This window comes from Miniopterus schreibersii, assembly GCF_964146895.1.
Source record: "Miniopterus schreibersii genome assembly, chromosome: 4".
Classification (NCBI taxonomy): Eukaryota; Metazoa; Chordata; class Mammalia; order Chiroptera; family Miniopteridae; genus Miniopterus; species Miniopterus schreibersii.
In genome coordinates this window covers 78284246-78311164 of record NC_138105.1, presented here as the reverse complement: position 1 = coordinate 78311164, position 26919 = coordinate 78284246, and the positions used below count along the sequence as shown (strand labels likewise).

At 46.8% G+C, this 26919-nt stretch overlaps 1 protein-coding gene across 1 annotated transcript; it reads left to right on the top strand.

The window, feature by feature from the left end:
- Positions 1 to 12481: 12481 nt before the first annotated feature.
- Positions 12482 to 18105, top strand: NEFL (neurofilament light chain). The gene is made up of 4 exons (XM_081135412.1): positions 12482 to 13690; positions 14738 to 14862; positions 15287 to 15606; positions 16205 to 18105. Exons 1-4 carry the CDS (start codon positions 12644 to 12646, stop codon positions 16357 to 16359), a joined length of 1647 nt encoding a protein of 548 aa, XP_080991538.1. The 5' UTR covers positions 12482 to 12643; the 3' UTR covers positions 16360 to 18105.
- Positions 18106 to 26919: the final 8814 nt, after the last annotated feature.

Below are 26919 nucleotides of genomic sequence, written 5' to 3'. Positions count from 1 at the left end.
CAAGACAGCAGCAGACTGAGTGGAAGCTACACTGACACTCTCCCGGGACCAAACTGGGATTACAACTAAAATATAGAAAAACCACCCTGAAAACCAACTGAAGCCGAGCTGGAGGCACCCTCATAACCAGGGACATAAAGCGGAGACCACACAGAGGCTGGGAGGAAGTGCGGAGGCCTGAGAGGGCTGGCGGGGCTCCCACGGGCAGCCGCTGAAGGGCCGGAGGGAGAGCTCAGCTGGGCTTCCCATGAGGACTCTGGGCCTACACCCCAGGCGGGGCTCCCACAGGCAGGAGCTGAAGGGCCGGAGGGAGAGCTCAGCTGGGGGTTCCCACTGAGGACTCTGGGCCTACACCCCAGGCGGGGCTTCCCAGCCCAGAGAGCCAGGACTGAGCAAGGTGCCCACATCATCTGGCTGTGAAAAGCAGCCGGGTTTCTGTCTGCCAGGGGGAGACACTGGAAATGCCCGCACCCTCTTACAGGGCCGAGGTTTCCTGTGCAGCTGCTCACCTTGGGCTCCGGCGGAGGGAGGGCAGTGTGGGCTGGAGCTTCGTGACAGTAGACAGGGGTGCTGGCTCGGGGGACAGTGCTCAGAGGACAGCCTTCTGGATTCCTGTGCTGAGTCATTCCTTCATACAGCAGAGGACCTCTTTCTCAAGGGGACATTTACTGTCCAAGCAGCTTTCTGTGGCGGAGGGAAGCAATTGCCTCACCCTGTTGGAAAACCTCTTGGTGCATCCTGTGGAGTTTCTACAGCCTGAGGCTCATTAAGAGACTCGATAATAATCAGCTGCCCCACCCTGTGGAGTCTCTACAGCCTGAGGCTCATCAAGAGTCTGAATAACAGCCTCTGGGTGCTTGATTTGATTCTGGACCCAGGGCTTGGAAAAGCAGAAAGTGGTGTGCATCTTGGTCCTTTCCAAATGCACCAAGCCCCAGCAGAGGGAACCCCAAGCAGTGGAGTGTGGAAACCTTCAAATAGGGTACTCAAGGCCAGTCACCAAGAGCGTCTGACGTTGGCCTGCACCAGGCCATCCAAAAGGCTGGGGGTCCTAGCAGATCTACCTAATACATAGAAACAAACTCAAACAGGCAGCCAAGACTCACACAAGCTAAAAAAACAATAAACTTCTGGAGGACTTAAAAGGAGAGATCGACAGCAATGCAATCATCGTAGGGGACTTTAACACCCCACTGACTTTACTGGATAGGTCTTCCAGACAAAAAAATCAACAAGGAAAGAGCGACTCTAAATGACACACTAGATTAGATGGATTTAATGACAGTTACAGAACGTTTCACCCCAAATCTGCAGAATATACATTCTCCTCAAGTGCACTTGGGACATTCTCAAAGATGGACCACATGTTAGCACACAAAACAAGTCTCTACAAGTTCAAGAAGACTGAAATCATATCAAACGTCTCCTAGGACATTTACACCATGGAATACTATGCAGCTGTAAAAACAAAGGATCCCTCACTCTTTGAGACAGCATGGTGGGACCTGGAGAGTGTTATGCTGAGTGAAATAAGCCAGTCAGAGAAAGACAAGTATCACATGATCTCACTCATATGTGGAATCTAATGACCAAAAGAAACCAATGAACAAAATAGACCCAGAGACATAAAAGCATGGAACAGACTGAGGGGTCTCGGAGGGAAGGCAGGGGTGGGTGGGAGGGGAGAGATTAACCTAAGAATTTAGATGCATATATGCATCACCCATGGACACAGATAATAGTGTAGTAAAGGCCTGGATGGGGGGTGCAGGGTAAAAGGGATCAATGGGGGAAAAAGGGGCCATTTGTAATACTTTCAACAATAAAGTTAAATTAAAACATTAAAAAAATAAAAATTTGCTGAGAAATCTTGTTTACCTAAATAAGAATAAATGTATACAATTGTGTGTGTATAAATATATTATAAGAATATAAGTATACAGGAATAGAAGTTTTTATGTTGTTTTAGCAAAGTCACTCAATAACTGAAATCTTTCCAAATTTTAACCCAGAAAGCACCTATTGACCTATTGTAAAAAAATATTTTAATGATCAATCAGTTAATCAATCTATTAAGTACTCCTTTAATTTCGTTAAAAGCAAAGTCTTGGAAAGCACCTAGCTTGCATAAGGGTGTACCTCTGGGTGATTAAAGAAATTTATTCCCTCCATTCCTGGAAGTATACCAAAAGGGCTTCACCAAGTCTTATCAAATGACTATAAATTATACCTCTTTATTTTTCACTTAGGGCACCTTGATATATACCTCATTATACTTAGAAAGGGCTAGAATAGGAATACTTTTCATTTCAATGCATCCGTATCCACACAATGTTAACAGTAAAATTATCTTCCTATGTGATTTAAATGCATTTTTGTAAAAACTCTCTTGCTGCAGATTTAACTCATTCCATTTATGGTGAAGGTGGGACAGGAGAATTTGCACAAGTTCTCAAGCAGCTAGATTTCACCGAAGACTACCTATGGCCATCGGGATGTGAAACCGAGTCCCTCAGCACTGCCTGTGAGCCCCTTGGAAACTCCTCCAGCCCCCCCAGGGGAACACGTGGCCCAGTTTGCTGACAGTGGCACTCGGTGAGTGGCGGAGCTAGATCTAGGGTTGGACACCTCAACCTCAATCCAGCGCTTTCCCCACCTTTCTGTGTTGTTTCCCAAAGCTCTGTGGACTTTCAAAGTTATCCACAGAACAACATCACGTCCAGAAAATTTAGTTTTATGGAAAAAAATGATACTTGCTACATTTTGCTGACTTAGATGACTCTCCCTCCCCCCACCCCCCTTTTTTGGAAGTAACAGCTGGCCCCACGCACCCGTCCAGGATGGTGACCAGAGTGATACCCTGAGATTGTTTGCATGCCCTCTCTCTACCCCTAAACCCCAGCTACTCTTCCTTGGCCACTGAATTCAAAATTTTAGGTTCTTCAAACGGAAACCAGCAGTACACAAATTTTAAAAGGACATAAGGAACCAAAGACAAGAGAGGGGTGGGGGCGGCGAGGGACTGACTCTATCCTTCAGGCTGGGGTTTGGGTCCTAGAAGTGAAATGTAAATAGACCTAATACTTGCCCTGTTTCAACACCTAATTCTGGAGCCAGAATAAGAGAAGTATCTGCCTTTTTTCTCCCTTCTTTCACAATCAGCCTATGAAAAGAAAAAGTCAGAAGAGAGAAAAGGGATTCTGTCGTGTGAGGTGAGTGGGAACTAATTCAATTGAAAAAAAACACTGAGCTGTTCAGCTGTGACTATTACCTCTATTCTGTAAGAAAAGTGCGTTTAATGCAAATAAGCGGATACGTATTCCCCCGCAAACTTCAGTTAGTAACTCTTCCTTTCTTCCCTCAAAAAATCCCCCTGTGCTGGCTTTTGCTTATATTCTGTCTTTGGTTCATGCCTGAACTGAGGTATGAGCAAGTCCGGGTTTGGGGAGTATTGCTGCGCCCTGGAGCTCTCTTCCAGGACCGCTGATCACTGTTAAGGTCCGAGTGCGAGTGCTCCCCCGTCAGAGCTCAGCTGGTGCTTCTCACCCTTTCAATACTTTTGAATCAGAAAATACCCGGTTAGCAGAGGACCTAATAGGCCATGCAGGGTGAAGGCCAGCTTAGAAGTGGAGTGATTTCCTTCTGAACTGCTACTGCTTTGTGCCGAGAGCCGTCTCTCTCACCTTTGGACAGCTCTGAATTTTATAGGGAGCCAAGCCTCCCGCTCATCTGTACATTAGGACAGAGCTGTGTTCTTTACTTAATTAATCTTTCTAAATTTGGAAACGAATCTGGAAGGAAATTTTCATTTGGATAACTTCTAAAGTAAGTATTAATCAGGGTAATGGGCAAAGGCTTTCTTGGCATAAGAAAGAGACAACACTTTGCCAATTGAAATATCTCAGGCCTACTCTAAAGCACAGCTGTTACTCTAATGTGATTTGGCAGCATAGTTTATTGAATCTGTAAGACAGAGTGACATTGAAAGAGGCGGGAATCTTTTTCAGTGTGCTTTTTTTCCCTCTCCAGATAATATAATAATAGAAGGAATTGCTAGTTAGCAGTACGACATCCAGCCTGTATCTGGAGAGAGACGCCCAAATGCAATTTGGTTCTTACAACATTTTGCAGTGATGGATGTCTGTTTTTGGAGGCTGCTAATAAAGCAGAGTGTTGACTTGGTTTGTGTCTGTAGTACTCTGCTTAATAGATCATTATATGGATTACTTTACTTGTATGTGATTTGAGCATCCCCAACGCTGATTATTGTAGCATTTTCTTGCACTACTATAGTAATTTAAACTTTGTAGAAAAAAAAAAAAAGGAGTGAGAGCTCTTATTTGCACTGCATTTCTCAAAAACATTCTTTCACTTTGGTCATCATGAGAAGTGTGAGAATTCAGACAGACCTTGACCCCGCTGTATGACCTTGACCAATATTCTTTCCCAGAACCTCATTTCCTCCTCATAGCACGCAAATAATACCTCATTGGAGTTCTGTGAGGATTCACTGGTATAATACAGCTGAGTTCTTTAGGTATATGGTTGAGGCTCCAGTCTAACTAAACCTCAGTTTCCACATCTTTAAAATGAGGATGACTTTAACAGCCAACTCATCAGGATTTCTTGAGAATTAAATGAAATTCTCCCAGTAAGTGACATAGCACCGTCCCTAACACAAAGCTATCATTAATATTATTGCACACAATTATGCTTAGTAAATGCAAATTTTCCTTTCCCTCTTAAGTGATAGGGTTGCGATCTCATTTCCCATCAGTCATTTTCTGGTTTGGTTACCTGGTATTTGGTTACCTCTCTGCGCTATTTCGTTTGTCCTTTCCCTGGTCGGTTGGCATCTTCCTGGAGTATGTGAGAGCTGAGACGCTCAGATGAATGCCTATCAACACACAGGATTTCTTCGGTCAAAGTCCAGTTGAAAGGAGACACCCCAAAATAAAGCTTTGGGCCTTTCTCCTGATTTAAATACGTCTTGGCGATCCTCCGATTAATTGGTTGTAACTACTATGGATGATATCCCAGCCAAATTATACCGTGGATGTGTGGAAGGAAATAGAGGCCTTTACTTTTAAAGGCATGGTGAACTGGAAGTCTGCGAGGAGTATTTTGCTTCCAGCCCTGCCACCATTCTGGTTTATTCTCTAACCATCCACCTCATTCCAGTAGCATTTCTATCCTTTCCCCCTTTCTACCCCATGCTCACTGCTCAAGGTCCTCAAGCTTTCTCTCTCTGTTTTTATTATTATTAATATTATTATTTCAAAAGCTATTATCAACATCATATTTAATCTTAGGTATGAAGGACTGATACCAGCTTTAACCCTTACCTCTTTCCTTGGCATTTTAACAGTAGTCAAAGCTAAGAGATGAGGCTCTTTGAGTAGTAATGCATCAAGTATCCAATCTGAAAGTGGAAGCAACTGGGGCTCTCCTAATCCGAGGAAGGGCACATGAAAGTATCTGAAAACGGATAGAGCTGTACATGCGACGCTGTCTGATTTAGAGGGAAGATGCCCAGTGACTTTGATGGCAGGAAACCTGGCTGAGAGCCCTGGCCCCACTGTTACAGGAGACGTGGTTGGGAACCAATCCCTTTACTTCTGCAGACCTTTCAGCATCTTTATCTAGAAAGCAAGGTCTGTAACACAGGACTGCTGCGGGGAGCGAGCCATATAATGCAGAAACATGCAGGAATCTTTAGCTCTCCTTGTAAATGTCACCACTATCATCTCTGTTATGTGACAATGCCATAAGGATCACGTGGACAAGCAATCTGAGAGTAGTGAGATTCAGAAATTGACAAACCAAAGCTCATTTTGGGGCACTAATGCCTCTGCCTCCCTAGGAATTCCTGCTCTGGTTGGCAGTTATGCCCAGTGGCTGCAGTGTGGAGAGAGAGCAAGGGAGAATCCACTCCACAAAAGGGGGTAACCAAAGCTAAGGTCAAGAGCTGTTAAAGATGAAAAAGCCTGTGGACGTGGGTAGAAAACATGTATACTACTTTCCAATCCCAAGAGTCTAGGAAGCATAGCATATAAAGCACATTTCTAATGGTGTTATTATTATTTTTTTAAATTGGGACATTCATTCATTATTTAATTTGACATAAAGTTGCAAGGTTTTAAAACTATTACAACAGATTTGAACAATGGACCAAAAGTATCTATATTAAAGATTAGATTTAATGGGAATAAAAGAAAGTTGTATTTCTATGTGTGTTTTGTTTTTTTTAAGCCACAGTATAAATTAATAGCCTTTAACTTTCAAAGTTTTTTGTTAAGTTGATACAAATTCAATATGAGGCAACAATGTAAAATTGCTAAAAACTACCCTTAGTGCAAAATTGGAATAGACTAAGAGGAAGGCAACAGCTCCTCATCTTCAGAACAAGGAGGACATCCACTTCAGAGAGCCGCTGTTAGGATTAAACACAATACCCGCGCAGGGCGTGTGGCATAGTAGCCGGCCTCGGGAATGCTGATTCATTTCATTCGCTTCACCTCTTCATTTTCTCGCATCTCAGCAATTACTGCTTTTATCATCTTTCTCTTCTTTGAGACAGCTCTCAGGATCGTGCCTTTTAGTAGTTAACTTTTGCATAATTCTTTGAAATACCGCCTGTATGTTTGCCTGCTTACCTATTTTTAAAAACAAAAAATTTAAACTCGATCCCTGCTTATCATGGTGATGATCACTGTGATGATCATCGTGAAGATGACAGTGATAGCCAGAAGGAATGGACATTTACAAAGTCCTCTGTACCCCTGTAATCATTTTATTATACATTTTAAACTTGTGCAATTTATTATTTTTTATGTTGTTAATTTATTTTTATAAGTGTGTGTGTGGTTTACAGTTTTTTCTGTTGATGTGAAATTTACATGCAATGAAACGCACAGCTCCTGTTACATTTGACTTTGACAGATGCATACACCGACCCAATCCGAGCTTCTCGAGAGCTAGAGCAACACCCTCGCCACACTAAGTTCCCTTATCTTGTGCCTCCTCCGTCCTCCCCCACCTCACACTTCCTGAAGCAACCACTGTTCTGATTTTTTTCCATCACAGATTAGTCCACTTGTTCTAGAATTTCATATAAGTGGAATTATACAGTAGGAAACCTTTACCTAATACGTCTTTCACTATCAGCATGCTGTTGCTGAGAGTCGTCCATGTTGCTGTGTGCATCAGTAGCTGGTCTTTCTATAGTGCTCAGGTATTTTGCAAGCCCTCTGGAGACAAGGACTGTGCTAGGGCTCCCTGCACTGCACCCTCCCCGCCCCACCCCCACCCCATGGCGCTTGCACAGCAATTGTACACATCAGAAGGGTTCCGCTGGCAGGTGGTGACTCCACGGATGAATGAACGTATGAGTTATTTAATCAATCAACGAGCCGTTTAGACACACACAATCAGGTTTCACTTTTCTAATCCCCGCAGTCTCTTACGTGTTCAACTTACCAAAGCCAGTGTTCTATACGCTGTTGCCAGAAGCCTGCCTGGTTTACTGCCGGAATCCAGGGATCCGCCCATTTGCAATTCTGCAGCCGCGTCTGCTGCATGCGTGCAGCAGCGAAGCACTGGCGAGACAGCGCACTGCGGCCCGGAGGGCTCCCCAAGGCTGCGAGGCTGTCTCTTGCAGACGGAAATGCTTTTCCTCTCTTTTTGCAAACGGTCAACCTCGCATTCCTCCGACTGATGTATTAAACCACTGTAAAGGTCAGCAGAGAAACCCAGGTGCCGCGTGGGATGCTTTTGAGGCCAGTTAGTCCCCAAATTGCAGAAGCAGCCTGTGTCGCCTTGCAGTCAGGAAAGCACAGTTCAGTAAACAGGATTAGTACTGTTGGTTCTGACTGGTTGGCGGTGACCTGCCTGAAATGACTTCGAACTGGGCCCTTTAATATCCCCAGCATACTCTCTTACCTCTGCGACTCATGGCTGTGATTAAGGGCAAGGCACTGTGGAGCAGGCCTCTGGGGGAAATGCATCACCTTGGCTAGTGCCGTGGAGCAGGCATTTAGGGGTCGGAACCTGCCAACATCATTCTGCTTGGACAGCAGCAAGTCTCCGTCATTTCTAATACTGTACACGTGCTCTGAATATAAATATGCTTTTCAATTTGAATCTATTCAGATGACATCCTCCTTCCTGCTGCAATCTAAATTTCATATAGCCTCATAGCACACTTTGTGGTGCATTATTTCACAACATGAACCTGTAAGATCAGCCATATTTTACATTACGATGGGGAAAGTTTTCTTTCAGACATATCACCAAGGGATGGGAGATTCATGCCTGATGAGGATTCCTATGGTGAAGATAATACACAAAGAAATAATAAACCGGTTACATGAAACAGAGAGGAAGTATATTTCCGGCTTCCATATACTATACATTTTCTGTTGCTTTTACTCATGTTTCTTTTTAAAAAGTTAAGGATTTGTACAAAGCATGATAAACTCTAATAATGAGATGGTGAGTGCCAGCATTTTATCTTTTATTCTTTATGGCAATTTTAAGGTCACTTTTTTCAAAAAAAAGTCTATTTATAAGAGTGGTAAATGAAGGTATTTTACTTAGGAAAAAAAGGTGGACGTCATGATACAGTTATTTGAAAGAGTTTAGATCAGCTAAGTTGCACTTTAGGTCACTAATTCTAGAAAAGGTGTTTTGCAAACCAATGTTTAGAGCAATGTTGAAAACATGACATGTCCACTGGTAGGCTCCTTTTAATTTTACTTTGGGACATTTCAGACACCTACAAATATACAGTTTATTGCCACCACTGGCTGTGCAAATTGAACATGGTCATCAATAATTTTCTCGCGGCATAAATCGGTTCATATCAGTGTCCCCCAAATGTGAGAGGATTACCACTCACACACCAGACTCTGCAGACTGTGGCGCGCAGTTATCAAATTCCACAGAGGCCTACGGAAGCGGCAAACGCCAGTGGCTGCCGTATGTGTAATCAGGGGGCACTACCCAGACTGGAAGCAGATACAGCTTAGGTTTGAAGGACCTGTGTGAGTTGGCAAGTTACTTGACCTCCCTGGGCCTCAGCTATTTGCTCTGAATAATAACCATCATGGGGATTTTGTAATTATTAAATAATAAACACCCATCACAGGGTAGGTGTCCTGCATATATTTATACCCTTCATCCCTCCTTGCATCCACAAACTGATGGCAGCCTTGCTCACACTGATGTATCCTGATGGTGAGTTGAATGGAGACCCACCTGCTGTTCTGGACCAGGACTGTTCCCACAGCTCACTGGTTGAGGGGGACCTTGCTCTCCTGTTCTTTGGACAAGTGCTTTCCATGAGGCCTGCCTCATAAGAATTTCACCCTGAAGTTGAGCTTTCGACAGCAAATGCCAATGCAGAGCTCCCTGCGGTGCCAGAGCATTTTAGAATAATGAGAAGGCACCGGGCCCCATCCCTCTGAACGAAGCTTTCTGACTCTTGGCACTGGAGAAGATGGAAAACTTTTTCAGTGGTTTTAAGAGTTACATTTCATGAGCTTTGGGGTAATATGTAACTTTTAAACAAACCTATCTCACACAGTCCCACAGGGGATTATAGAGATATCAGGGATAACCAGGTTGGGAGAAATTTTATTAATAAATTTCATCAATATACTTCCATATTTGTGTTCTAAATAATCTTTGTCTCCTAGGAGTATGTTTTGTTGGCAGCCCTCGAGCGATTTCCTGTTAGTAAAGAGGATGCTCACAGCAGGATAAACGCACAAGTGTGTACCAACACCCTTCCAAAGAAAGAGCAACGCCACTGCAGATAACACTGATGGTTCGGCGGAAGGAAAAGTCAAGATTTTTTAAAAGCTGCTCATTTTAACTTTGCTTTGACACAGAGTAAATGCCACGTGGGCATTCAGAGCAAAGTTCTGCAAAGAGGATTTAAAAGGGAGAATGATGGACAGAGTATTTTTTAAAAGAGGCAGGCACCTAGCAGAAGAAGGCTGAAGACAGTCACCAAAACTCAGGCACGGGAGGGGTTCAGGGGCCCTTCGAAAGCTAGGCTGAGGTGGCCATGCCAAAGCCAGCCAGAGATCTACTTTCCTAAATACGGGTCATCTGCCCCTCTCTCTGCTCCCTGTTCATCAAGTTCCCAAAATCCAAGGGCTCGGAGCCCCATTCCCACCCTTCCTCACTCCTGTGTGCCTCCCTTTTCAGCTACCCAAGGACGGCAGCAGGTGCCCTACAGGTTTCTTCCTCTGCAGCATTTCACCGCCCCTGCAGCATCCATCAGCCCCTCCCTCTTCCTGGGCAGCCTTCTCTGCAGTCAAAGACTTTAACCAGGAGCCCTGGCCAAAAAAAAAAAAAAAATCGCTGATGGACTTAAGATTCCTGAGGGTGACCTGAAACTCCGAAGGAAGGGAGCTGGCACAAAGGAAAGGAATTCATGAATACCTGAGAGTGTGGTGTGGACAGACTCACATGCAGTGAGTGTGAAACTATGTGGTTCACATAGAGCAGGTTAAAAAAAAATACATTCTGCCACTTTTCATCCACATGTAAGTAATTGGGAGACACAAAAATATGGCTTATCTAGGTTCTCTCCCACCTCCCTTAGCCTCCCCAGAGAAGCCTTTCCCACTGTTTAATCACTGATGAGTGGGGAGACCAAGGACATCTGGGCTATGAAAAGTCATCAGGATAAGTGCCCTATCTCATCTGCAAGGGCTGAGCAAAATTCAGGACCGCCTGATGGCTTAGGCGTGACACCCCAGAGTGACTGTGGATGGACCTCTTGATAGATATAAGCTAGCAAAGTTATTGTTTCTAAAGTTGCATTATTCAGACAGTAGAGATGGTTCAGAAGCCCCACCTCCGGAAAGTTCTGGGCTGCAGTCTTTCCCTCTACCATGAAGAGGGTGTGGTATACGAATTACAGGTTTTTTTTAGAGTTGCAGAGAAGCCCAGAGGTGAAGCCCTCCCCGCTCCTGTCCTGTCCTGTCCTGTCCTGTCCTGTCCTGTCCTGTCCTGTCCTGTCCTGTCCTGTCCGGGGAGCAGTGCAGTACCTCCGGTGCAACTGTGGTGCTGGCTGCTGCAAGCACTTCATCTTCCCAGCATCACCACGAAAGCAATTCCGGCTTCTCTATTTGAAAACTGTTACCATGTTTCTCCTCAGTTTGCCTCTTAAAAAACAACAACAGTAAGTTACATGTCAAATGCCACGCTTATACAAATAAAACGAACACTAACCGCTTGCTTAGAAAATGGTTAGGTAGCCTGTGCAAACGTCTTCGATCCGCTCAGGAAGGCGGATCGCGTAACCTAACGCGTAACGTGCTCTGCAAACTGCAGGGCAGTGTCACGGTGCATGCCGCCCTGCGCAGCGTTTCAGGTCTCTGGGTGTTTCTTAAAGAAATTCCATGGATTCCTGACTGTACCTGTTCCCTGTGTATAGGAGCTAACCCGGGGAAAGGATCACGCAGCTGTTTCCTGTCCTCCCCAGAACGAGACATCTCGGCTCTGAGTTGTCCCTCGGGCCCCCGGCTGGCAGCAGCCGCTCGCCTCGCAGCCAGCCACCTGCACGGCTGGGTGAAATCCTCAGGTTGGGTGCTGCACAGGTGTAAAAAGAAGGACAGGGGCCTTGCATGCGCCGGGGCTGGGAGTGTCAGGCAGGGACTCAGCTCCATGGAGAGGCAGGCTGTGTTTCCAGTGTGAAGTCCCTGCTGGGGAGCTCCCCGCTGCCTCCGCAGTTTCCTCCCCGGTAGGTTTCCAACTCATTCTCGGCCGGCTCTCCTTTTGCCTACTCGCTTCACCACGCTGCGCGCACTGGAGGCTTCATAAATGAGAAAAATCTCGGAGCACCGAAAGGCGGATGCTAACTGCTCTAAAGGTTTAGAAATGCTCGGGTCAACAATTGCAGTGCCGCAGTTTCGTGTGTGTGTAAGCAGCGCGTTAAAGTAAAAAATAATAATAATAACCGGGAGAAAGGAAGAGTATTAAAGAAAGTGCCAGAAACAGCTACAAAGACATAGAAAACTTTCCTCCATACTTGCCGCAGACCTGCCGCCTTAGACGGTCATCTGTATCTCCAGGGCCCGAGAGAGGCACTGCACTGTCACCATAAGCACGGCGGGGGGGGGAGGGGGGTGATGACAGAGGCTCCCGGTGGGGAAGGGGCGCGTTAGGGGGGAGAGGATGTCTCCCCGGCCCCGGGATCTGGAAAACTAAAATGTCAGCAGGAAGTGAGAACTTGTTATTGGGGACACATGAGAATCTAGGTGATACGAGGTCAAGGGAGCAAGGAGGCTGGGGTGGGGGAAGGGAAAGGAAAGGAAATGAGTGAGGGGGTGCGGGGTCTCTCTCAGAGAAAAGTGGCCGAGAGCAGCCGCACCCCGGCGGCGGTCGCTCGCCCCGCCTTCCTTTTGCGCAGAATCCGCCGCGGCTGCAGCAGCGCTGCCCCCACTGGCCGGCGCGCCGTGATCGATCGCCGGCTGCGTCAGAACTCTCCGCGCGTATAAATAGGGGCGGCAGGAGCGCGCCGAGCCGCACACAGCCATCCATTCTCCCTTCTCCCTTCCACCCCCCGTTCTTCTTTCTCCGTAGGCCCCCGTCTCTGCTGCCAGCCGGAGGGGCACCGACCGCCATCATGAGCTCCTTCAGCTACGAGCCGTACTACTCGACCTCCTACAAGCGGCGCTACGTGGAGACGCCCCGGGTGCACATCTCCAGCGTGCGCAGCGGCTACAGCACCGCGCGCTCCGCGTACTCCAGCTACTCGGCGCCCGTCTCCTCCTCGCTGTCCGTGCGCCGCAGCTACTCGTCCAGCTCCAGCTCCTTGATGCCCAGCCTCGAGAACCTCGACCTGAGCCAGGTAGCCGCGATCAGCAACGACCTCAAGTCGATCCGCACCCAGGAGAAGGCGCAGCTGCAGGACCTCAACGACCGCTTCGCCAGCTTCATCGAGCGCGTGCACGAGCTGGAGCAGCAGAACAAGGTCCTGGAGGCCGAGCTGCTGGTGCTGCGGCAGAAGCACTCGGAGCCGTCGCGCTTCCGGGCGCTGTACGAGCAGGAGATCCGCGACCTGCGCCTGGCGGCGGAAGACGCCACCAACGAGAAGCAGGCGCTGCAGGGCGAGCGAGAGGGGCTGGAGGAGACTCTGCGCAACCTGCAGGCGCGCTACGAGGAAGAGGTGCTGAACCGCGAGGACGCCGAGGGCCGGCTGATGGAAGCGCGCAAAGGCGCCGACGAGGCGGCTCTCGCCCGCGCCGAGCTCGAGAAGCGCATCGACAGCCTGATGGACGAAATCGCCTTCCTGAAGAAGGTGCACGAAGAGGAGATCGCCGAGCTGCAGGCTCAGATCCAGTACGCGCAGATCTCCGTGGAGATGGACGTGTCCTCCAAGCCCGACCTCTCCGCCGCGCTCAAGGACATCCGCGCCCAGTATGAGAAACTGGCTGCCAAGAACATGCAGAATGCCGAGGAGTGGTTCAAGAGCCGCTTCACCGTGCTCACCGAGAGCGCGGCCAAGAACACCGACGCGGTGCGCGCCGCCAAGGACGAGGTGTCCGAGAGCCGCCGCCTGCTCAAGGCCAAGACCCTGGAGATCGAAGCGTGCCGGGGCATGAACGAAGCGCTGGAGAAGCAGCTGCAGGAGCTGGAAGATAAGCAGAACGCCGACATTAGTGCTATGCAGGTGCGGCCCTAGGCAGAGCCCAGTGGGGGGGGAGGGGCGGCAGCCTCGAGGGGTGGGGGCGGGGGAGGGGGCGCCCGGAAAGTGGAGACCAGAGCTGAGGCCTCTGCACCCAGCTGTTAGAGGGGTAGGACTTGGTTTCTTGGGCTGCCTGGGAGGGGTGGGGCACTTGGGGGGGGCGGGGGGGGGTTGGAGGCGCGCCTGCAGTCTGGGAAGTTGTGCTTGGTGCAATGAAATCCATGTTCCGCATTAGAGCTGCCCAGCCCTGCAGGATGTTGGGTGGGGTGGGGCAGGCGTGGGGTGGCAGCTGGGCGTTGCCTCTGGCCTGGCTCTCTATTGTCCTGCGTTAGCCACCAGTTGCTCTGCAGCGTGGATTGAACCATTTGATGGATGAATACAGCGAAGAGCTCTCATTAGTTTTGCCGGCTACCTGTGACCAACCAGCGTGCTTTCTGATTAGTTTTACCAACCACTCCTTTACCTTAGCAGGTAGACAGGAATACTCAGAACCGTAGTAGGTAATGGTAGTCACAGTAAGACTTTTATTTTTTTGAGGATCTCCATCTTCTGGGAAGGAAGAAAAAAATTATGTAGCTACATAGAAAATATTTTAAAGAAAATATATATATTTTCTGTCAACCTACTTCCTTCTCCTATAAAGAAATGCATTTGTTGCATGTGACCTGGATAAAGTTAACCAATGAATGTGAGACAGTTTTTTAAAAAATCAGTTTAGTTCCTTCAAGGCATTTTATGATGGTCATTAGACTTAATTAAATGAAACAAAAATATTTTTTTCATATAATTTTTGCATCATTAAAAAATTTTTTTTGTCATCTCATGTTTCATGAAGCTGATATATTTTTATTTTTTATTTTTTTTAAGCAAGGAAGGAAAGGTTAAAAAAGAGAAAAGGCAGTTGATTTGGGGGAGATTTTTCTTAGGGTGTGCACTCTGAGTTTAATTAAGCTCAGGCCTTTGCAGCTACACTACAAGTAAAATGATAGCAGCAGGAGCATATGCTTGGATTTCTTTTCTGTCTTCCAACAGGACACAATCAACAAATTAGAAAATGAACTGAGGACTACAAAGAGCGAAATGGCACGGTATTTGAAAGAGTACCAAGACCTCCTCAACGTGAAGATGGCCTTGGACATTGAGATTGCAGCTTACAGGTAGGTGAACACTGAGGGACAAAGGCCGCGGTCATTCCGGCTCAGGAAGATCAGATTCCACTTCTGTTGAATTAGAAACCTTCAAGAATAACCCTTTGAGGTAACTATTTGCTTTTTCGCTTTTGCCAAGAACGTGCTTAGACAAGTATATAAGAATGTATCCCTGTAAGAATGAGTCCTGTTTTCCAGCCTCCCATTACATTTTAAATTTAATAGGACTATTTATTGGTGGTGCTGTTTTTGTCCTGGTCTCTGCCACATCTCCCATCATTAGGTTTTGATAACCCCACAGCCCTGCTCTTGCTTGTGCTCGCCTTTGAGGGTGGCATTAGGGGAAGGGGGTGAGTGGCGGGCTCAGAGCCGGTCACTCAGCACACTTCCCGGGCTCGTGTTTGTTAACCGCCCCCTGCCCCTGCCTCCCTAGGAAGCTCCTGGAAGGCGAGGAGACCCGCCTCAGCTTCACCAGCGTGGGGAGCATAGCCAGCGGCTACTCGCAGAGCTCCCAGGTCTTCGGCCGCTCCGCCTACGGGGGGCTGCAGAGCAGCTCCTACCTGATGTCGGCGCGCTCCTTCCCCTCCTACTACACCAGCCACGTGCAGGAGGAGCAGATCGAGGTGGAGGAGACCCTCGAGGCCTCCAAAGCCGAGGAAGCGAAGGACGAGCCCCCCTCTGAAGGGGACGCTGAAGAGGAGGAGAAGGAGAAGGAGGAGGCTGAGGAAGAGGAGGGGACGGAAGAGGAAGAAGGTAGGAGGAAAAGCAGAGGCCCTCAGCGTCGCGGGCGCTCAGCCTGGGCGCTTGGTGGCTGAGGCCTTGCTTGCACCAAGGCAGCTCCATTCAGATGTGAGTCCAGGATGTTAAATGACCCATGTGTCCTTTAGTAATTTCTCAAACTGGCTGTCCACCCGGAAGGACACATCTCTGCTTAGCTTGGTGGCTTTTTTTTTTTAATTTTATTTTTGTTTAAAATATTACAGGTGTCCCTTTTTCTCCCCAATTGGTGGCTTTTTGAGACGTGCATCTAGAAACACCCTCCTTCCACTCTCCTCACTCCTACTAAATGTGTGGAAACGTATTCACTGACCACAGGGGCCTGGTGCCCTAAAGAGCAAAAATAAATACCAAGCATATAATAAAAAAGAAATCCCGAGGTCCTGGAGGGGGCTTCCAGTGCCGAGAAGCAATGGCCGAGACGCCCTCAGCTGCACGTGTTTGGGGAGAGGAGAGCCGAGAGGTTATTGGGGAGCCTTCTGTTGGTGATTGATCTCCCCCCAAAGCCTAAGCGGGTGTATTGGGACAGAACCGACCCTGGATTTGGAGTTTGTGCTTGCTTTTTGTGTTAAAGGTGCCAAGGAAGAATATGAGGACGCAAAGGAGGGTGAAGGTGAAGGTGAAGAAGGTGAAGGTGAAGGTGAAGGTGAAGAAGATGCCAAAGAAGCAGAGGCTGAGAAAAAAGATGAAGGTGCCGGGGAGGAGCAGGCCACCAAGAAGAAAGATTGAGCCCCCCCTTTCCTTAATTATTTCAGGAAGAACCCTCCCGAAACCAGGTCAACCCCATCACCAACCAAGCAGTTGAGTTCCCGATACTATAGGAATTAAGAAGTCAATATATGTAAAATTCTGAGATGACTCAGGTTGGACATTCAATGTTGTGCTGTGACTTAGCTCCTTATGCCGAGTACCTGTTTGCTTGCAGAGAGGCTTCCTGGCTTGCTGCCGGCCTGTGCATGGTCCACGCTTATGAGTTCAGGATCTGTGGCAATGTGAATTGTTCAGATGTTTACAATAAAAACACATGAATAAAGGAATTCACTGATATTAATGTTAAACTTCATGGGGAAAAAATAGTCCTCTGAACCTTTGGTGGTTAGAAATGGAAGACCTCGAGTTATGTGCAATAAATAGTAAATAAAGTTATACCGAATGACTTTTTTTTTTTGCTGTGGTTGTTGACTTAATTAAACTACCTTAAAGAAGGCATCAGTATAAGTCATATACAAGTGGACTATTGACGTCCAATTTTTTAAGTCAAAAATTTAACAATGACAATGTATTTCTTGCCCCTTAATTGGTAATTCTGAGGGATACAGTTAGGTCATGATCATTCATGAAATCTCTCCCCTCAAAAATTTTACTGATAATAAAGTTGAGTAAAATGGGAATCTCTAGGATTCTTTTTCTTTTATAAATAACTACTTTGCCCACATAAAATGTACTATATAATGTTGGGAATGACTTTCTTGGAGGCAATTCTGAAATTATGTGATAAGTATACTCTATGGTAAACAGGTGACTTAAACAATACTATATAATAAAAGAATGCAATTTAGATATGAGTCCTGCCTGTCCAGCATTATAGCCACATTAAACTATATTGTCTAAATATCATGGGCAGAAGTTGAAAACCAAGCAAATGATATAATAAAAAAAAAGATAATTTTTTTTATCAATGTATAATTTTGGACAGAGAGAATAGGAATATCAAAAGTTATTTCGATATTGTCATTGCAAACATGTTGCCTGCAATCCTGAGCTCATGATTCAGTGTGTTGCTAGCTTAACTCTGTTGCCTCAAGTAAATAGCATCGAATGCCACCCGTTTTAAAACTTTAAGAAACTACAGATACAGATAATGAAATTGTTATGAGTCACTATTTCAGCGATAGCTCTAACTGGTTGGGCATTGCATCAGATACACCCCCACTGGTCCCCTCTGTCCACCTTACAGTCATGAGAGCTCTTGCACTTGTACTTGATGTGGAATGTTGATGAAATGATTGACTACCTGCTGTTCTGCTTCTGTTCTTACACAATTGCTTTGTCAGCTGATTTTGTTTAATATTTGTTCCTTAGACAACTTTTAAAAGTAATGAATTTAACCTGGAAGTAAAGTCTCCATTTAAAGTTATCTGATCCCTTCACATTACCTATTTCTAGTTACATACCTCTCACCACGTAAATAAATAAAATATTGCTTTATCTACCATGATGCTATGGATTTGAACCTATGAGAATGCTCAGTACATTGGCTTCTGTAAAGACTAGGAGTCACCTCAGAAACCAAGCTTTTCACATTTATGTTCATTAAACATGAGATGCTGCACATGGTAAATCTTGGAGAGATGCAAATTACATGTAAAAAAGTAACTTGAGCCAAATGGAAACAGCTGGTTGGTTTGAGAATTACGTGAAGTGAGAACACTACCATAATCTATCCTGTGTGCCATAATAAAATACTGAAAAAAAACCTAAACTAAATGGCTGTGAAGTCTTTAATTTTTTCCCCTCAAATTTGGTACCTTGGTTACTACCCCTCTTCCTTCTGCTCCCTCCTAAGCTCCAGTTCTCTTTCAGTATTTCCAGTTGATGACACTAGTCCCCAGTCATCCAATTCTGCAAACCAGAGGCTGGGCGTGACATCATGACCTCTGTCCTCCAGTTCCTTTGTGTAGCAGGGTTCTATTGACTCTACTGCCTACATATCCTGAATCCATCTAAATTTCTCCCTCGGCTTGGCCTCTTTCAATCAGCACTCTACAGTAAGATAATCTTTTGAAAAGAAAATTTTGACCATGCCATCCCCACCAATAGTTTCCCATTTATTTTAATAAAAAACTAAATTCTTTAAGGTGATATTCAAGGCCTGCCATACCCTGACCCTGAACTACTTCTCTGACCCCCTCCTACGTGCATTTGTTCCCCTCACCTCCGCAGCTCCTGCACCCTGGCCCTCTGCTCTCTCACCAACCACAGGATTTGTGCTGATTTATCTGTCGGGAGCACTCGGTTATTCTTTCCTTCCCTCAACCTTGCCCATATTTAGGTTTAATTGTCATTCTCTTGGGGAAGCCTTTCCTGACTGGGCCAAATTCTTCTATTAAATATGTCCCCAAGATCGTGTAGACTTTGTAGATTTTTACACACCTGCAATCAGCGTCTATTTTTATGATCGGCTGATAAATGTCTGCATCCCCTGCTATCGTGTGATCTTCAGAAGTATGGCAGTCTGACCTCATGCTCACAATCTAACCCCTAGCTAGCGTCTAGCACAGTTCCTACCACAGGAGAGCACAATAAGTATTGATTGAATTAAAAATTCTTGGTAGATGAAAATGCCTTTGAGATGACTAGAAAGCCAAGAGTAGTCAATAATCAGTTGCAGTCCAGTCAATACCTTGTGAAAGGAGCAGAGAGCAAAGATTCAAGTGTCTCTCCTGGGTTCTAGCATTGTGTGTTATGGAGCACAGCCGTTCCCACTCCCACCCCTACCACTTTGGCCTGGATGCCCACTCTGACTTTGACCGTCTCGGCTACATAAAGGGTTCAGCAGTTGATGTCTCAGATCCTTTCTAGATTCATGATTCAAAATCTAAAAATCTTTTACAAGCTGAGAGTAAATGGTTGAATGGGAAACATGCATATAACTATTACGTTCACACGAAAATCCATCACTTAAAGGGAATTATTAAACTTAGTGTCAAGTTTCATTCCTAGCAGTACATTGATAAGCAACTAACTTGGTTCATTTTTCCCCCACACGAAAATTCTAGTGCTGTCAGAATAGTTGCTATGTCCCAGGTACTGATCTAAGTGTATTAACACATCAATTCCTCTCTTATAACACTGCTATCGGTCCAGTATGACTATCACCTCCATTTTATAGATGAGGAATTAAGGTTAGGTAACTTGACCAAGGTCACACAGATAGTTTGTAGCAGTCCATGCCCTTCACTGGAACAGCCCACTGTCTCCTTTGCAGTCCACCTTGGGTGGTGTCTTCATGAAATCAAAGCTTATTTTCACAGGTATGTGTTGCGATATTGGCCTGGGAGTTTTCACACAATTGGAATTTTTACAACAGTCCTTGTATCATTCAAGGGGTATATTTACATTCACAATGTTCCTTTGTAGTTACTTGGGATGCCCCAGCCTTTCTTTAAGCCTTTTGATTATTTATGTCTATATCTTAATCCCTTTTGTTTCATTTTAAGCTGTTGGAAAGCAGGAGCCAGTTTTATAAACAGAGCTGAATTTAAAGTTTCTATTCAAGGATTATCCAGTTTCAGGATGTTGGTTCCCATGGTTTTATTCTTCTATCTGGTTACAATTTTTAGGGAGAGTGGGAGGGGGGGAGGAGAAGGAGAGAGAGAAACATCCATGTGAGAGAGACACATTGATTGGCTGCCTCCCACATGCACCCCAACTGGGACCAGGGATGGAATCTGCAACCCAGGTACATGCCCTTGACTGGGAATCGAACCTGAGACCCTTCTGTGCATAGGTGGATGCTCTAAACACTAAGACACACCAGCTAGGACTTTGAGGTCATTTTTTTTTACTAACAGAGTAAATTCGTGAAGAGGGAAAGTTGTAAACAGTATCTTATTTTTGGTAACTACATAATATTTCAACAAATTAATATGCAGTATGTATTAGTCTTTGATTGTTACATAACAAATCACTCCAAAGCTTAGTGACATAAAACGACCCAATCACTCATTGTTTCTTAGTTTCTGCAGATCAGAAATTTGTGAGTGGCTCAGTTGGAATGGTCTGGCTCTGGGTCTGTGATGAGGTTGCAGTCAGATGTTGGCTGAAGTTACTGTTATCTAAAGGCTTGACTAGCCCTGCAGAATCTACTTTCAAGGTGGCTCACCTCCTTGGATGGCAGTTTATTCACCATATGGGCCTTTCCACGGAGCTGCTTGAGGATCCTTACAACATGGCGGCTGGCCTTTTCCAGAGCAAGGCCTCCAAAAAACCAAGGCAGAAGTTGCAATGTCATTTATGACCTAGCCTTGAAAGTCACACAGCATCATCACCACTATATTCTCTTGGTCACAGAGACCAGCCTGGCTGATTCAGTGTGAGAGGAAACTACAAAAGGACATACATATCAAAAGGCGAAGATCACTGGTGACTACCAGAAGATAGTGAGCATGTGATTCTTTTTTATTTTCTTATGAACAACAATTATCTGTTCAAGAGATTCGGAAACAATTCCAGCTTCAAATATATTCCTTGTTCTAACCAGTGTACTCACGTTTGCTTGCTTAGGTGTCCCAATGTAAGTTTTAAAATGTTCATGACAATTATAAACAGTTTGGCAATGAATATCTTTATCCATGGATAGCTTCGTGTTTGTCCTTCTATGGAAGTATGTCTTTAGTAACTCCTCTAATAGAATTACATGTTCAAAGGGTATTATGTACATTTTAATATCTCCTGATATAAATCCCCATTTTTTTCCTATAAAGCTTGACAGCTATACTTCAAGACCTTAGTTTTCCTGCATTAATTCATTCGAGATGAATTATTTTATTAATTGGGATAAATATTGTAGCAGCTAGTATATCACTTATGGTAAGTTGTGAGAGAAAAATAAAAGTGTTTACTGCTTTGTGAGGTGGTCAGTCCCATCACAGTTGACACCTTAGATTTTTTTAATACCTTAGGTTCTGATAGAGTGCACACGTGAATTTAAGTGGGAAACTTCTCATAAACAAAAGCTATGCTGATTCCAAGTAGCGGCTTTATAAAAAGTACCTGAGAGGCTCGAGTTTCTTGTAGCTAGCTATTAAAGACATTTTCATTTGTGTATCAGTGGCCATCAGTCCCTTTGCTAGTAGCAAAATACCATTCTTTCCATCTATAACCACCCTACATCCTCATAATTTCATGCGGAGTATAGGCCATTTCCTGATGTGACCATTAAAACAAAAACTGGCAGGGCCGCTTGGATGCGGCAAAACTAATCACCCCTTTGACTCTGTATCTAGCCCACTGTTAAAAACAGAAACCTTGTGTTAAAAACCTGGGTGTGTTTTACTCAGTCATCTCTGAGAGGAAGGAACGACCTGCTCGTTCTGACTCGTTGGTTGTTTCTAACAGTTTATTTACAGGAGAACCCTGGCTTTTTACTGCAGAGGTTCACACACACACACACACACACACACACACACACACACACGAGGATGTGTGGCAGAAAATCTCACCTGTAAGCCACCAATGATTCACAGTTTCAGACGGAAAGTCTGGTGTCAGAAGTGTGAGATCTGAGGGCGGCTCAGCGGGAATGAAAGCGCCCCCTTCCCCACGCACTTAATGGGAGAAGGAAGTGTCGGGGGGGAGCCACCCAAGGGCGCGAGCCAAGCCTCCGGAGGGACACTTTCGTGACTTGCCAGGAGCACCTGAGATGGAGAAACGACCCGGGACCCAGCGTGCCCGATTTGCCCTCTGTTCAAGCTCGGGCCTCCTCCCAGCCCCGCCTGACAGTGGACGTTAGAAAACAAGCAGCGCTTCTGGAACCGCTTTATCCCGCCCCCCGGCCCAGCTCGGCAGTCAGTCCCCAGGCACCAGGGCGCGGAGGCTGCTTCCAGCTTCTGCAGCACCCGGGCGCTTTTCCTGGGGTGACCCAGCGCCCTCAAACACATGGCCACTCCTCAGGCAGAGCAGTCACCCTGGGCGTGCTTGGGGGGCGACGGACACCCTGTCCCCAGCTTGGTAACTCGGAGAGGGGGCGGGACGGGCCCCGTGCTGGTGGAGAGGGGCAGCCCTGCGCCCGCCCCCGGCCCGCTGGCCAAACAACGCGTGGCTCAAACTCGGGAAGAATTTAAGCAAAATGAGTAGAGAAGAGTGTTTCCTTTCACCCACCCCAGGGCACATTTCCTGAGGAGACGAAGCTCTGTTTGTAGATGAAGGCGTCTGTCTCCAGGTCTGAGAGCCGCGACCCCGGGCCCGCGCGCGCCTCTGCGGGGTTTCCAAAGGCCGAGCGCGCTGGGCGGTGCGGAGGGTGACGCCGGGGAGAGGGATCGTCCTAATTTCGTGTAATTTAAACAACAAGCCCCCCAAACCTGTGCGAATCTAATGAGCTGAGAGGAAAGTCTTTGAAATACCAAAAACGCTCTAGAAACGGCTGCTGCCGCGTTTCTTTTTTTTCCCTACGGCAGCGACTCCACCGACAGGCGCCCCCGGGTTTCCGCGCGCTCGGCGCCGCCCCGCCCCGGCCGCCCCGCAGCTCCGAGCCCTTGTCTTTCCCTCTCCGTCCGACCGGGAGCGGCGGAGAGCGCGGGGTGGGCGGCGGGGAGTAGGCGGAGCCCGAGGGTGCTTCCTGGGAAGGGAAAGCCCCGGTCACGCTCAGCCCTCGGGCCCCCCGCGTCGGACAGCGCCCCCCCCCCAGCACCAGCCCCCTCACCCCCCAGCGGTCTTTGCAAAATCCAGAACGCGGCGATTGCAAATTCCGTGGCGATTAAGACAGCAGCCCCGCAAAGGGCCAAGTTCCAAGACTTAAAATACTAGAGCAGGTGGGGTGACACACACTTTCCCCCGGAAGCCCAGTAATTTGGGGAGCGAGTGCAGAAGGAAAAGGGGCAGGCGCCCGGAATCCTCCCTTCGCGGGATCTTTCTCGGGGTCTCCGCGCCCCGGAACGCGCAGCGTTGCGCCCTCGCCGTCCCCGGGCAGGCGCCGCGCGGAGCCCTCGTCGGGGGCGCAGCGCGCGCGGCTCTGGGCTCCTGTCCTGGCCGCGGAAAGAGGGGGCGCGCGCTGGGGGGGGGGCGGTCCTCTCCAGGAAACTAAGGTCGCTGTAGGGCTTTTCTGCAAGCCTAGAGGCGTCTCAGCCAGGGCCGGGGTGGGCGCTGGAGACCAGGCTGGAAAAGGGAAGGGGGCACCCGCAGTCAGTCTAAGCAGTGCCCCCCCCCCGAGGCCTGGCCTGGAGACCAAGCAGCGCTGTGTTCGGTTTTAAAGCGAAGAAGCCGGACTCTGAGGCTGTGGCGATGCCCTGGTGGGGGTGGTAGCTGGAGAGAAAGGAGAGGGAGGGGGAGGGGAGGGGAGGGGAGGGGGAGGGGAGGGGGAGGGGGAGGGGGAGGGGGAGGGGGAGGGCCAGCGCAGCCCCAGGCCGGCCTGCACTGGCCTCGCGTTGATTCCTCAGCAAGCGGCCCAGCCCAGCCACCTTGGTCAGGAGTATGCAATTTGATGTTAATTGGGCGGCGAAGATTTCTCTGTTAAGGTAACATTTGGGCAGAGACCTGAAACAAGTGAGGGGGGAAACCATGCAGACAATGAATGGGTAACGTGCGATCCAGGGGCCCTGAGGTGGGGGCACCCTTGGAAGGTTGGAATACGAATGAAGAGGCTGGTTTGGCCGGAACAAAAAGGACCGGGTGCGAAGTGGAGGTCAGAGAGGCGGTGGGTGGCTGAGGACCGGGTCCTGCGGACCTGGGAGGACTTTTCAGTTTTACCTGGTGGTTAATGGGCTCCCAGCAGAGCCCCGGCACATGGGACTTGGGTTGTAAAGAATAACTCTGGCTGTTGTGTTGAGAATAACTGAAGGTGGCAAGTGTGGAGGTTATTGACATAAGGTGTGTGGGTAGTGACCAGGATTTGTTCTTGGCTGATTACGCTGGGGGGGGGGGGGAGTAGAGTTTGCATATATTTTGAAGGTAGAGCTGATGGAATTTGCTGAAAGCCTGGATGTGGGAGAATGGGTGGAGTCAAGGATGACTCCAAAGTTTTTAATCTGAGAAATGGGGAGAGTGAAGTTCTCGTTTAGTAAGATGGGGGAGATTGAAGATGCAACAGGCTTTGGAGCCAGGGCAACACCAAGGGTAGGTTTTGTGGTCTACTTGAGGCGGTGGTCAGATGTGTGTGTCTGAAGTTCAGTCCTTGACACACAAACCTTGCTAGTGCCTTGAAGTTCTCTGCTGCAATCCTCTAAGCCCTTATAAGAAAGGTCTCCGTGACTGCAAAATGTAGGGTGATGGAATTCCAAAGCCAGAAGCTAGCTAAGAAATTTATTTTATATACAAGGCCCCTGAGATTCAGAGGGTACAGGAACTTGATGTAGTTGGTTGTAGCAGAGCTGGAACTAAATTCTAAGACTCCAGGTATTTTACCTGCGTTATATAGTACTGCCTCCTCAGGAATAATATTATTATTTCCGTTCTACTTCGATGGCCCAGATTTCGGTAGACTGTGCAGGTTAGTGAATAATAGTCGTGTTCAGTTACAGCAGCAGTGGTCCAACTGTGGACAGGTCAGTATCATTCACCGTGGAATTCTTTTTCCGTCTCTCCTTTTCTTCCCCCTTTTCTGGGATTTTCAGCTTTATTACTGAAGATTTAATAGCTAACACATAAAATAGTTCTATCAGGGGTCCCCCATTGCTTTGGAAGGAAGTGACTGCATCAGGGAAGCTCCAAGCACTGTGAACCTCATCCGTCGTCTTTTGCTTTTTAGATCAACAATAAATTGTTCATGTAAAAAAAAATGCACAGTTTGAGAAACCACTCGAAATTTTCTTCCTCTTAATATACTTGCCTTTGAAATAAGCAAGCTGAATTTAACTGCCTAGTTTTCAGTTTTGGTGAACTAATGGAGTAAATCTGTCTTTATATCTCGAGAATTCACATTGTGCTCTTTCCCCTAGAAGAGGGGAAGCTGCCATTCCAGCGTGGAGAGCAATCTGATGACAGCCATGCACTGCTGTCGTCTTGGTGGGATGAGCTGTCACTCCAGCAACACGGAGTCCAGAGCTCTGTCTATTGTAATAGTCCCCTTCTCCCAAGACACCCATGTAGGACATCGATTTGAAGCATAAGGCTAGAGGACCATGAAATAAGAGTCAGATGCTTCCACCTAGAGCAGCAATTTTCAACCGGTGAGCCACAAAAAATTTTAAAACATGCAATACCTGACTATTTACTCAGGGGCACTGATCTCTTTTCCTTTAGGGTGTCAAATAAAAAATGACAACAGCCAACACAACAATAGCCATCCAATGTGAATGCCCTGTCTTGAACCATAAATATATAGGTCATATAACAGAGGTGCATCTTATTGGCCATGTTGCATAATAAGGTTGCATCTGGTTGGTTAAGTCTTGGTACCAGAAATCTTTATGTACAAGTATAGGCACCTGATTTTTAAAAAAGTCACTTTGGAGCAAAAAGAGTAGGTAATTATTATTATTATTATTTGTAAATCGATCAAAATCATACCTATTTTTTGTCAGATTGGCAAAAAATATATTTTTTGTTGTGCTGCAGAATTTTAGTAGTTTTTGTGTGCCATGAGATTAAAAATGTTGAAAATCACTGCTCTAGAGCAAGCAAATTATCAATCGTTACTCCTAAGGAATAAAAGCAGATCTTTCCAGCCAGGAAGTACTTGATTGTGAAACATCAGAGTAAGAAAATTGCTTTGAAAGACTTGAGTAATCCCATGGAGATCGCAAGCAGCCCAAGTGTGTCATCATCTCCGCGGCCACATTACGCCCTTCAAGTCCTCACATTCGCTTTTCATCTATGTGATCAGGCTTGTTTCTCCTCTGTCCCCATCCCACCATCCATATGGGGACAAATTCCCCATCTGTGCCTTCCTTTCATTCTTCGTAGTTGAGTTTGTCATTGCAATGATTATAAAAATTCGATAGTGTGTTTTACTTTTCTCACAATGCTGAGAGCTAGGAGAACATGCATCCACATATTTTACAGGTAAAATAAGAGCATAGGGTTAATGACAATTGGTTTCCCTTGAGATGCCATCTCCACCTTAATGTCTCATGGGTAGGCAATTTCCCATTTCCCCACGCCATCCTTGAACCTGCCCTCTTCTAAGGTCTTGCCCAGAGATTAATAGATGGAAACTCCATCTTTCCTGATTCTCAGACCAAGCGCTCTGGAGTCATCTTTGATTTCTCTTGCCTCCTACTCTCTACAGTTCTCCATCAGCAAATCTCAGGGATTTTACTCTCAGACTATGGCCAGAGGCCTAGCACTTCTCACCATCAACAGTGCTGCCTTTTGGATTCTAGGCACCCAGATCTCATGCCCCGATTATTACAATAGCTTCCTAACTGGGCCTCTTGTCTTTAACTCCTCCTGTCCAACCTATGCTCAACATAGTAGTGAGAGTGATTTTTTTCTAGATACATCTGTGCTACTCTTTTACTCAAAACCCTCCAAAGCTTTCCACTTCCTGTGGCCTACAAGGGCCTCCTTGATCAGATCCCACCTCTTTCTGAGCCTTGCCTCCCTCTAGTCCATTCTCTTCCCACCACGCTC